Source organism: Lactuca serriola, chromosome 3 (genome assembly GCF_051521515.1).
Source record: "Lactuca serriola cultivar US96UC23 chromosome 3, Lser_US96UC23_V15, whole genome shotgun sequence".
In the NCBI taxonomy this organism is placed as follows: Eukaryota; Viridiplantae; Streptophyta; class Magnoliopsida; order Asterales; family Asteraceae; genus Lactuca; species Lactuca serriola.
In genome coordinates, this window is record NC_136410.1 from 28605774 (window position 1) to 28619320 (window position 13547).

At 34.5% G+C, this 13547-nt stretch overlaps 2 protein-coding genes across 3 annotated transcripts; one reads left to right on the top strand and one right to left on the bottom strand.

The window, feature by feature from the left end:
- Nucleotides 1–534: 534 nt before the first annotated feature.
- On the top strand, nucleotides 535–4085 carry LOC145091753 (Tetratricopeptide repeat (TPR)-like superfamily protein). Of its 2 annotated transcripts, none has more exons than XM_079029542.1 (2): nucleotides 535–878; nucleotides 1153–4085. In XM_079029542.1, the coding sequence occupies exon 2, from the start codon at nucleotides 1365–1367 to the stop codon at nucleotides 3876–3878; it is 2514 nt and encodes an 837-aa protein (XP_078885668.1). In that variant the 5' UTR covers nucleotides 535–878; nucleotides 1153–1364; the 3' UTR covers nucleotides 3879–4085. The 2 variants fall into 2 exon arrangements, with proteins under 2 accessions (XP_078885668.1, XP_078885669.1); XM_079029543.1 differs by having other exon boundaries at nucleotides 538–625.
- Nucleotides 4086–4241: 156 nt separating this feature from the next.
- On the bottom strand, nucleotides 4242–9008 carry LOC145091754 (secretory carrier-associated membrane protein 4-like). Its single transcript, XM_079029544.1, has 11 exons — nucleotides 8822–9008; nucleotides 6055–6174; nucleotides 5922–5984; nucleotides 5784–5817; nucleotides 5488–5676; nucleotides 5262–5355; nucleotides 5129–5174; nucleotides 4982–5049; nucleotides 4818–4866; nucleotides 4661–4726; nucleotides 4242–4552 (listed from the first exon to the last, which is right to left on the bottom strand). The coding sequence occupies exons 1-11, from the start codon at nucleotides 8873–8875 to the stop codon at nucleotides 4520–4522; spliced, it is 816 nt and encodes a 271-aa protein (XP_078885670.1). The 5' UTR covers nucleotides 8876–9008; the 3' UTR covers nucleotides 4242–4519.
- Between the last annotated feature and the right edge of the window lie 4539 nt (nucleotides 9009–13547).

Below are 13547 nucleotides of genomic sequence, written 5' to 3' on the forward strand. Positions count from 1 at the left end.
AGTTAAAATCTAACCATATTTGCGGGATTGTTGACATAATCCTCTATTTTCTTCAAAAACTAAGCCAAAATTCCGAGAGAAGCCCAAAGATAGAGAGGGTTTTTATGTAGATAAGGGTGAAAAATGGAGGAAAAAAAATGTTTATATACTCAAAAACAAGGGTATTTCGCAGATGAGACTCCATTTCGCAGACGGAGCTTCTCATCTGCAAAAGTACAAGCACCTAAAGCACAGCTGTGCTTTAGGTGCTTGTACTTTCGCAGATGAGAAGCTCATTTCACAGATGGGGCATCTCCATCTGCGAAATCGTTGGCTATGTTTGTAATTTCGATTTTTTTTTGCTATTTTTGTAATGTCATTAGTGTAAATGGCTATTTTTATAAATTTCTTTATATTTTAAAAAGAAATTGACTTATTAGGTAATTAATTTTTGGGTTTGTTTACTTATAAACTTTTTTTTTTTTTTTTTACATTAACTAATTTTTTTGGAAGTGTACCATCGAGTAACATGATCTAGGTAACATGTTATGTCCGGCCAGTTACTACCTATCGCCTTTAGCCCCGTTTCAGAAATGGTAAATCCAAACACACGACCAAGGATCGTTTATCTTTGTCGAACAACCTGGTAACCAGTTTTCTTCTGTTCTTTCTTCTATGCGTGAATCCTAAACCCTAGATTGTGTTTTTTAATCGTAACTACCTACACTACAGTCTACAAAGACCTAAAAAAATGATAAAGTCTCAATTGATTCGGGATATTTGAACCCTAAAGAGTGTTCTCTATTTATGAACTAGTTACACTAACGTATTCAACCAATCTGTCTATTTTGTTTTTGTTTCTGGAAATTTGGATGTCTGGTTTGCCGCACGTAACCAAGGTAAGGAGACTTCATCCTTTTGTTCTTGTTTATTCGAGTTTTTTCTTGTGCTAGATGGCAAACTTGTAAATTGTTCTCCTTACAAACAAGCAGAGTAATCTATCGATTATCATGTTATCGGCTAATTTCTACTGTTGTCGTGAGATTAGTGTTCAACAATGTACAATTAATCTTATAATAGTTGTTACATTATGTTGAAGACCCTCAACTCCTTTCGCTTAGAGGATATATTCCACATTTAAGTTCGTTTACCTTTGAGCTATTTTAATTGCAGATAGATATAAACTTCAACATTGACCTACAACAGTCTTTTCCCTTCCTGGTTTGCTGTAGTTCAAAACAGAGCTGATCCTTGCTCTGAAGCTTCATCCCAGTTGGACGATTTTAAACTGTTTCGAAATGAAAACAAATACTACTAGTTATGGACTTGGCATAGGCATAGCTTTTCAACATGGGATATGAGTAATGAGGAATTAACTTTATAGAATGTACCAAAAGAACCTCTTCTCATTCCACAGGAGATTTTCCCAAATAGCATCATCAATAAACACAAATACATCTATTGAGTTTTTCCCGAATACGAAGGAAGATTTAATATCCAAACTCGCATCAGTCTTGCAATCTTGTTCAACCCCTAATCCTGGTCCTCAAGTCGTTCAACAAGGCCAACAACTTCATGCCCAGATAATCGTCAACGGAATCAACCATGTGGGTCTTCTGGGTTCAAGATTACTTGGGATGTATATACTTTGTGGGAAATACAATGATGCTAAGACAATTTTTCATCAACTTGATCTCTTCTACGCATCGCCATGGAATTGGATGATTAGAGGGTTCACCATGATGGGGTGCTTCGACTATGCAATCTTAGTTTATTTCAAGATGTTAGGACACGAAACTTGTCCAGATAAGTATACTTTTCCATACGTGATAAAGGCATGTGGTCGTTTGGGAGCAATCCGTTTGGCTAAATCCATTCATAAGACGATTCAAATGATGGGTTTTGAGACGGATGTTTACGTAGGTAGTTCCTTGATCAAACTCTATGCGGAAAACGGCTGCATTAATGACGCACAAGACCTGTTCGATAAATTGCCTCAGAGAGATGATGTATTATGGAACGTTATTCTTAATGGTTACTTGAAACACGGGGATCCCAAACATGTTCTCTTACTCTTTAACCAAATGAGGAGTTCCAATGTTCGACCAGGCTCAGTGACCTATGCGTGTGTCCTCTCTGCATGTGCCTCTGATGCAAATATTAAACTTGGCACTCAACTTCACGGGCTTCTTACTAAGTGTGGATTTGTTTTGGATCCTCAAGTGCTCAACACGTTAATTGGCGTATACACAAAGTGCCAAAGACTGTTTGATGCCCGAGAGTTATTCGATAGCATACAAGAAGCTGGATCGGTTACTTGGAATGTGATAATCGGTGGGTATGTACAAAATGGACTTATGAATGAAGCTTTTAGTTTGTTTTGTGAAATGATATCTATAGGCATGAAACCAGATACTGTAACTTTGGCTAGCTTCCTTCCATGTATAACCGAGTCAACTGCTATAGACCATGGTAAAGAGATCCATTGTTATATTTTCAGACATAATGTACATTTGGATGTTTTCTTGAAGAATACACTTATTGATATGTACTTCAAATGTAGGAAAGTCGAAATGGCAAAAAATGTTTTCACTTATACTCCCGGTATAGATATTGTGATATGCACAGCCATGATATCTGGTTATGTGCTTAATGGGATGAATTTTGATGCATTGGAGATGTTTAGATGGCTGATTAACCACAAAATGAAACCGAATCCTGTCACACTCTCGAGCACCTTACCAGCTTGTGCTGGTTTAGCCGCTTTAAAATCGGGCAAGGAGTTACATGGTCAAATTGTAAAAAACGGGGTCGAAAGGTGTCATGTGGGAACAGCAGTTATAGATATGTATGCGAAATGTGGAAGGATTGATTTAGCACATGAAGTTTTTGTAAGAATGTCTGAGAAAGATCCTGTTTGTTGGAACTCTATGATTACTAGTTTCTGCCAGAATGGAGAACCAGAAAAAGCTATTGAGCTTTTCCGTGAAATGGGTTCCAAATATGATTCGGTGACCATATCGGCTGTTCTTTCTGCTTGTGCAAACATACCGTTGCTTAGTTATGGGAAAGCAGTCCATGGGTTCATGACAAGAGGTGTGTTGAAAACCGATCTTTACGCGGAGAGTGCGCTAATCGATATGTATGCTAAATGTGGAAACTTGGAGACAGCAAGGACTGTTTTCGACATAATGGAAAAGAAGAGCGAAGTGTCGTGGAATAGTATTATTTCTGCTTATGGAAACCACGGTCGTCTTCAAGAATGTGTTTCTCTTTTCCGCCAGATGGAAGAATCCGGATTCCTTCCGGACCATGTCACGTTTCTTGCGGTAATTTCCGCATGTGATCATTCCGGTTTGGTTGATGATGGTTTCCGTTACTTTAAGTCCATGACGGAAGATTACAGAATTACCCCTGGGAAGGAGCATTACGCGTGTATTATCGATATGTATGGGCGGGCGGGTCGATTGAGTGAAGCTTTTGAGGCGATAAAGGGGATGCCTTTTGATCCGGATGCGGGTGTTTGGGGGAGTTTGCTTGGTGCTTGTCGTGTCCATGGGGATGTTGAGTTGGCGGAAATGGCTTCAAGACATCTTTTTGAGATGGATCCTGGGAATTCGGGGTATTATGTGTTGTTGGCGAATGTGCAAGCGGATGCTGGGAAATGGGAAGGTGTTAATAAGACGCGAAGTATGATGAAAGATAGAGGAGTTGAGAAAGTGCCTGCTTATAGTTGGATCGAGGTGAATAATGAGACCTTTGTTTTTGGGGCTGCGGACAAAGGTAATACTCGGTCTGATGAGATTTATATGTTGTTAAAGAATTTCCTTTTGGTGATTAAGGATGAAGGGCATGTGACAACTCTTCAGAAACACCATAACATGATAGAGTTTTATTAAAACTGAGTTGATTATTATTTTAGTTTTGGCCTGGGGTACACTAGATATGTTTGTTTATTAGGTTACATACATATCAAACCAAAAGTTTCAAATTGTGGAGACAAAAAGGATATGATGATTCAGTTTTGATCAGCTTTGTATTTGCATTTTGTCCTTTGTTTCTCTTGTCTAACGCCCCAAGAGGAATATAAGTTGTATTATTCTTTAGTTTGTCTTTTTAGAAATGATTCATTGTAAAGAATGCTGCAATCTATTTATATAGTTTTGGCAGCCCATATAAAATATTTTTATAACCATGTAATATGATAAATTTACAATTTTATATCATATTTAGCTATGTAAATGTAGCAATGCGCTATGATATAGTAGAAATGACAAGTATATACGACCATTTTATTTTTCATAAAGATCCTTGGAATTATTAGCTTTTTCACAAAAAAAATAAAAAGAAAAAGAAAAGAAAAACTTGATAAACTGCCAAAAGAAAAGCATAAGCACAAAACCCTGCTAACAGCACAAATCATATTCATATTCTAACTAGTAAAGTAGTAACTCACTCCAACTAACAATATACGAACACACATCAGCAATCTTGTATTGATCTTCTCTTTTGAAAAAAAAAAAAAACATCTCATCTCATCTCACTTGTTCCCACGGAAAAACATGTAAACTTTCTGCAGAAACATAAAAAAAGCATGAGGGACTATATATTATTATATATACAAAACAAGACATCCTCCTGATTTAGAAGTTAAAACAGAATAAAAGTTTTTAAATCTAACCTGAAGCACCCAGAAACTTAGAAGTGATTCCAAGCAAAATAACCCAAATCCTACTAAATAGAAAATCTGCAACAACAGAAGAAGAATAAAAACCTGGTGATTATTTTTGCTAACAATTTATCAACAGTGATTGTAACTTGCAATATTTAGCACTGACCCCCACTAATGCATGGTCAGAGAAAACGTCAACAGCAGCAAGGATGCCCCTGGTGATTAAAAAAAAAAAAAAAAGAGAGACAACAATTAGATTTAAAAAAAAAAATCAAGACGTCGTTTTATTCTAAAACTATACACTACAGTGAAGATAAGAGGATAACTTACGTTAATGACTTCCCATGAAAGACGATTGGAGGAGCAATAGCAGCAAATATACAAAACCCAAGGTGAAGCTGCAAAATTAAAACAAATTTTCAAATTGAGAAAGAAACATCAGCAAATGCTTCTTCTACATTAACTAGCATAACTTACCAGGTAGAACAAGAAAAACCAACTAAATTTCAAAGCACTGTCAGTCCTGTCAACACATGATGAAACAAAAACATTAATTTAGAACCATTTTTTATAATGGTTTTAGCTAAGACTAGAGATAATGTATACCCACCTCATTGCACGATAGAGTGGCCTGTACCATAGAACATAGGAAAGAGGTACTCCAAGAAGAGCATAAATTGTTGCAAGGAAAAATATCTTCACACCTGTATATATAGTTTTATAATTTTGGTTTGGACTTTGAAGTTTGAAGTTTGAAGTAGTAGTAGTAGTAGTAGATGACAAAATAATAATAATAGTAAAAGAAAAGTAGTATGTAGATGATAAAATGAACTTACCACCGCCTTTGATCCAACAGACAGTCACGGCTACAACATTAAATGTAAGGCACAGAACTATCCCTAACCAACTTGCAAAAGCCAAATACTGCAACTTTTGAGCATGAACTGGTATCTCATTGCTTATATCATGATGAATTATTGGAAAAAATGGAGGCCAGTTTCTATCATCAGCTGTCGGGATGCCAGCTGTTTTTTCATATACCATCAATAAGGAAAAGCTATTACTATTACTAACCTTCACTCTTATTATTCCCAATATTTATATCATACTAAATAGTAATACTATTACTAACCACCAGCAACAGCTTCTTCTCTTCGCTTGATGTCCTGTGTTGTGTGATGCACAAAAATACATAATTTCATGTCGCCTCAGCTGGTTGCATAGGAATTAAATACAATTAATAAAAAAACATAAAAACTCAAACACCTACCCTTTCCCTTCTTTTCAAGTCTGCTTCCCAATTAGAAAGTTCATTCTCTTTTTTCTTTGGATCCTGTAACATGACATGGCTTAATTAATATTTAATACTAAGCATCCAGAAATTACTAATTACTAATCATTACATTCACTGAATCCAATGGTATGTCCACAGTTGCGTCATGTTTTTGACCAAAACCAAGGCTACTAGCAACCATTTGAGGGATACGGGATTTTGATGCTGGAGCACCTGCACCACCACCTTTCTGCAATCAAACCCATAAAAATAACAACACTATAAAACCAAATCAAAATTCAAAATTCAAAATTGAGAATTTCTAATGTCACATCCACTAAATAATATAACATTAGCTTTTGCTTTTCTAATAACTGTTATAACTATTACTAAACAATAGCCAGTTCAACAACTTAAGAATTGCTGATTATTTAACTACTTTATCATTATTCTTGAGTCTTGTAATATTTATAAGATTGTTTCAGAGGGAAAATAATACTTACCTAACCCGTTTTTGCATCTAAAGGTTTTTTTTTTTTTTAAGTTTGCAGGTGGTTTCTATAAACTATTTTGGGAAATTTCCATTTTTTAAGTCTTTCTGATACAACCAATTTTACGTAAGATTTGGGTGGTTGTGGCTTAAATTTTAACATTGACTGCTGAGTATCTGCTACCTTTTCTATCTGGTAGTTTACATAAATATTAAATACAGACATCTTATCACCATAATTGCCTAACAAGGATCAGAATGAGAGGAATAATGGGAATGACAAACAGAAGTAAACTATAAAACCTGAATATTTGTGTGTATGAAACTCTAAAACATCAATATTTCAAAACTGTAATGTATAAAAAAAGTAGTACTCCTTGAATACAAGAACTAGACGATTGTTTAGATTTTTATGGTCAAACAAGTCTAATATCCCACACAAGACATAGACTTGTTTAGATTTAAAAGAATATAAACATATTGTGTTAACATAATTATATGCTTGTGACAACATATTCGAATCAAAACTAACCCAATTGATAGCAAAACTCAAAATGCATATTCACATTTGGGAACAAAGATGCTTGAATAAAGGTTAATGCACTGGTAGGCCTGGAAATGGAGCGGGTTTTGACCCTGATCCGATCTAAACCCTTAAGAATTATATGGGTTTGGAGCATAGTTTTTGATCCGTTTACCCGTTAACGATCCGTACTGCTAACCCTTTTATTAAAAGGGTCGGGTATGGATCATCACCGATCTGATCCATTTATACCCCGTCCCGTATAAATTTTAGAAATATAAATTATATTTTATCATGTCTAAAGTTTAATTTTAAATTTAATCGAAAGTCCAAAGGGAAAAAGCCAAAGGCCAAAATATTTTTACATAGGACTTGAGAAGTCAATTTCTAGATGGTCTATTAACAATAACAATGGTATCATTTCATTAATATTTCATCAAGCCGTCACTAATTTCATTTATAAATCAATAAAGTCATTATCAAGCGGAAGAAAGTTTGCAATTGCTATTCTCCATCACCGCCTTCGACATTTAAAAATCAATCGGAAGTTACTACAATAGAGAATTTAATTCCAATCGAAAGTCCTCGAGTATGTAATGCATTTTCTAAATAAACATTTTTTGATTGATTATTCAAAAAACCTACGGGTTATCGGGCGGGTTTGGATGTCTGTTGATTCGGTGGATAAGGGTATGGGTTTGATTATTCAAAACCCTACGGGTTATGGAGCAGGTTTGGATTGGATTTTGAAATTTGTTAAACGGGTTTGGATCAAGGTCGATTCGCTCCAAACCCGTCCCATTGCCAGGTCTATGCACTGGTGCTTGTCTAATGTCTATGTTATGTTACACGACAATAAAATAATGAAATTTGAGCCTACACATTCAAAAATCAGCTATCCGATACCATTAAAAGAAATTGGGTGAACTTGCCAAAGAAAAATATAATTTTCTTATTCATAATATAAAATATAAACAAACAAGAAGCATCTTGCTCTGTTTTGGTAATTTTAATATTATTTGACAAAACAAAAACTCAAGAGAATGACAAAAATCAGAACCTTTATCTGTTGCATCTATGCTAGTCTATTACTCCATTCGACAAATGAGATGTATTTTGACTTGTTAAATGTGGCAACAGAATATTAATGAGATCTTGATACAAAAATTACAACCTACATGATTTATAGTTTTTGATGCATCCTTCATACCAAAAATGCAACACCTTCCATTTTGCTTTTTCCCAGAAAATGTAGCATTTTATGTTAGGTTTGGTTTTTAAACTACTTTCATATTTCCCCGCTTAGTAATCGTTTTATTACATAACATTAGTAATTTTAATATGGTGCACAAGTCATCTTGCATTTTCTGTGGAGAGGAGTATCATGTTCTAATTTGAAAGTAGTTCCACCTCCATAAGTTCGTCCAAAAGTAATAGAATCGAAATACAACTCCTACGACCTTAAAAACCAAATCAAATCTCTGTTTCTTGGAATGAATTAGGATCTCGCTACAGAATTTGGGGGCATAAGTGACTGAAATCAGTCTAGTGTTCATGAGAAGGTCCATGTTCGCTGCCTAAAGAACGCTTTTCTATTTCGAATTAACTCTCTATTTATTTTCTGCAAAATAACGAACCAATAGGACACATTGCAGTTCTCCACACAATTATCAACATTTCAGCATCAACTACCTCAGATCTACGGCAAAATTACACAAATTACATGCAAAATACATGTACAACCCTAAACACTGCGCATATACGCACATTATCCTCAAATAGAAAGCCAACCTTAAATTAAACCGAATTTTCTTCAAAAAACTACTCAACAAGCTAAAATAATGGCAGATCTAACAATAATGAGTGCGTGAAATCAGTAATTACCGAGAATGGATTGACTTCTTCATCAAAAGGATTCGTATCTTCGCGGCGATTCATGACTAATTTTTAACCGCTGTTGAAATTGAAACCAAAAATTATGCACCGTATCTTGTGGTGTGTTGTTAGATTTAGTGATTTACGTCTCTCTCACCCTCTCTTCGTGAGTGGGAACAACACCTGCGTAAGCTCTGCGTGGAACGCGGGATACTTAACTGTGAAGCGAGTTTTTTCAGTTTTGGCCCTTCAAGTTTTCAGTTTAGTTCATCTTGTGCTCACTAAAGATTATTGTACAACCTAGTTATAAACTTATTCGTGGGTATGCTTTCTCATGATTTCATGATTAATTTATAAAATTGTTATGAATACATTATAATTTATCTTTTTCATATTGGTTTTATGACTAGTGAAAAATTAACAACTTTTAACTAATTAGTTTCACCGAGTAAAATGTAAATGTCGCAACATTGTTTACATTACACTAGACATTGGTGTTAACAAATAATATATGAATACACCATTAAAATTGGCGCATAATCATTTATTTGGCCAATTTGATTTAAATGTAAAATATATTTTTTCAAATAAGAATTTTATAAGCTGTGCACTCTATTGTGTAGCTGAGAAAAAGTATTATGATTAAACTTTTGGTATTTTTTTTACTATTAGAAAGGATGAAGTTATAAAATGATGACGTCTTTTGATGTGTTTCGTTTATGTTACTATTTGTTAGAAATCATGGTTTGATACAATAATATTAAACCATTGGAAAGTATATTAGTCAGCAATCAACAAAATACAAGAATTTTAAGTCATTTGTAAAGTATATTAATTAAAAATATTGCATTGATGAGTCAAGGAAGTAAAATTGCTTTTCCTAGATGATTTAAATAATGACTTTTTCAAAAATACAATGAATAAGTAATATAATAGGCTGAAGATGATAAATCAAAATTTATGATTTTACTTGCAAAGTTGTATGATATGATGTTCTTGGAATATTGATGAAACGATGAAAAGGAAAATATTTTAATATTATGATATTTTCATGTGAAAATTAAGATAAGTGGAAATTTAATATTAAAAATGCATCTCGTTTTTTTTTCCTTTTAAATGTTGATATTATGATGTAGTCTTTTCTCGTGTGTCGTTCGCATGATGGTTCCTAATCGAATTCACTTTGACTTATTGTTATAATTATAACGAGTAACGTATTTTGTATGGTCAATACTAAGACAAGGATCCCGTTTACTACTGCTATTTGATGGACATACGAGAATCTAAGGGTAAATTAGAGAAACATAAATGATTGGCGTGTGATATGAAAACATACAAAACTATGAGGGCCAAAATGAAAAAGATTCGCTGGAAAGATGAGATGGATACAAGTCATACAACGTTATGATGTAGGCCAGGGGCATGCTCATGCGACACGTCATTAAAATTGCAGGTATAGTGTCACTATTGTGTCCGCTGTGTCACGCTTCCACCTATTTATGGGAAAAGATATTAAGAAAAATGTATGTATCTTCGTTATATAAGTCTGAGATCATATCATATACCTATAAGAAAGCCATCCAACTTTTTGGCAGCGTCGACAATTTCCCGTGAACGCCTAGGAGTAGTGATCGGTTTCAAGATCTGACGACTGCTTTGCACGTCTCCGTCTGTTTTCCGTCGTCCGATCACTTCAGAATCAGACAGCCGATTAGGCTAAAGGAAGTGGTAACATTTTTAACGTCAAATTTTAGAATGACACCTCAGTTTTGACCATTTAGCACTTAATCTTAGCATTTGGTAGGGAGTGGTAACACTCTAACACTTCATTTTTTTATTTTCTTTTTTTAGTTTGATTAAATTAGGTTGTATTAAAATATAAACATTTTTTGTACATAAATATTAAATAAATTTTATTTTTTAGCCACTAAGAAGATAAAGTCCAATGTAAGTTATATATTACTAATATATACTCCCACAAGCTCCAATCATATCCTTTTTAAGATACACCGTAGCTATTACTTCATTATCCATATTAATTAAACTCCTCAAACAATGGGTCACACATAATATATTTTTAGTTAACTGCCATCATAAATGCAATATGAGCTTGTAAATACCACTCAGTGCAATATGAGCTTGTAAATACCACTCAACTGTGCTTACATGCATAGCATGTGTCTTCCCACTACTTGTTACACCATATGCAAATACTGTATTTGTAGTCATACATTAGCCCCAACTAGTGTTTTACTCAATCCATTTTTTAATTTGTACGAGAAATAAACTCAGGCAATTAGCGTAATAGTGTTTTTAAATTTGGATATAGTTTTACCACACCATTTATGCCGTCCATAGCAGCCTTTATAACAGGTCCATCAGCTACTTCATACATTTCATGAGTCTCTGCAAAGGATCCAAACACCCTATCTGTTATACTGTAACGCTCGCAGATTCGGACTAGACACTTTAGAGATAATAAGCGTTAAAAATGACTTTTTGATAGAAGATTATTTAAGATAAATAATCTCAACAAAAGTTATAGTATATGTGACACGGATTTCGTACATATAAAGAACGCTAAAATCAAACTTAAAATGAAGAAGTTATGATTCTTCGAAGTTTCGCGATTAAACCGACACAACTATACGTATCGTAAAAAGTGAATTTTTGATAAATTACTTTAGCCTTAATAATCTAAATGAAAGTCGTAGAATTCATTAAATCGAGAGCGTGCACATAGAGAACGTCCAAATCTAACTTCAGTATAGGAAGTTATAATTTTTCGAAGTTTCAGCGCAACAGTGCAACACAAAAATCGAATTTTAGATCGGTCAATTTTAGCCAAAATGATCTAAATGAGCATTAAATATCTCATTAATGGGAGTTCAATGATAAAAAGACAGTAAAAAATGGAGTCTGTATGTAGAAGTTATGAATTTTACACGGTCATCAACAGTGTAGTCTTCTCATACTATTAAATTTAAGATCGGTCGAGAATTAGCCGATGGAGTAAAAGGAAAGTTGTAGTAATTGTAAATACCTACGCGTGGATATAAAGAACGTCAAAAACAGAGCTCATATGCGAAAGTTATGAATTTTTTAAGATCGACAGTTTTACCTGCGTTCGGTGTCACGTGTCAGCATCAGGCGAAGCCTGGGTGCCTACGCAAGCTCACGACATGAGAGGCATGTCTCACGAAGTGAGAGGCCCCTGGACAGCCTATAAATAGAGCCGAATTTCACTCATTTCTTCACACATTTCCATTCCATCCTCTCCCAAACCCTTAAGGCCTCAATGCCTTTCTCTATCACTTCCTAGGTGTTAGTAGCAAAGTTGCAGAGCGTCGGAAAGCCCCAGGAAATAGAGCTTTTGGTTTAGAATTCCTGCCCACGTAGAGTCAGGTTTCTCGTTAAACCACCTGTAAGTTGATTTATGCTTACCGTACTTTAAGTATAACTTATTTTAATTTTAAGTTCGTTATCGTTATTATGAACCTATAAACAATATTTATCAGTGATTACAAGTCGATATTGATTGATCTACTTACTGGGATGATGTCTAGGTTGGATTTACTGAGGTGTTTAAAGTGGTATTTCAAAACAGTATACTTTGTATACCAAATGGACCCTACCTCCGATATGATCCTACCTGGTTGTTCCTTACTTGATAAATCTTGAAGTAGACTTTGAATTAATGATGAATCCAGACTAATAATTAGTCGTGATAAATATCAGACTAAGAGCATGGATTAGACATACTCATTCGTCCTTAGTCCGAGAGTATGGAGAGAGCATAGTCATTTATCATTAATCCGAGAGCATGGATTAGACATAGTCATTCGTCCCTAGTCCGAGAGTACGGAGTGGGCATAGTCATTTCTCATTGATCCGAGAGCATGGATTAGACGTAGTCGTTCATACCTGATCTGATAGTATGGATTATGTAAAGTCATTCATTTTAGATCTGAGAGTATGGATTATGTCGTTGTGAGGATCGATGGGTGGGGTAAATTGATTATACGATGTGAAATTATATCTTGTGAGTTCTAATATATATATATATATATATATGTGTGTGTGTGTGTGTGTGTGTTGTAACATTATGGGATTGAAATCCCTATGTACTCACGAGGTTTCCCAACCTGACTCACTTAGTTTATTATATCATAGGTAGTGGTATAAAAGATACATTCTACTGAGAGATTCAAGGAGTATTAGGCCACTAGTTTAATTACTGTAAGTCTTGTAATATTTTGTTATGCTTATGTTTTTGTATTGACGATGATATCCCAATGTTTTAATATAAATAAAATATATTTCTTCGGAAATGCTTTGATAATATCATTATCATGTTTTCTGGGAACAAATTCTGCAATATTATTCTTCAAAAATGAAACTCTGATTATTAAATAAGCATAAACAAATCGGTCTTTTCTGGCTGTGGAATTGGGGATGTCACATATACAGAACATACAAGGAAACCGAATTGTGATGAAAATATTGTCACCTCCTTTCGGTCTGGAGAATTCATCAATCAGCCCATCTTGGAGAAGAGGTCAAGGGCGTAATTGGCATTTCCATTCACAGCAAGTCCTGAAATAACTGAGGTCCAGGAAACCGAATCTTTATGTTCCATTTCTTCAAACACTTCCAGTGCCTTCTCTGTTGAACCACATTTATAGTACATATCGATCAAAGAGTTCCTAGAGTATAAATCTTGTTTTATGTTGTT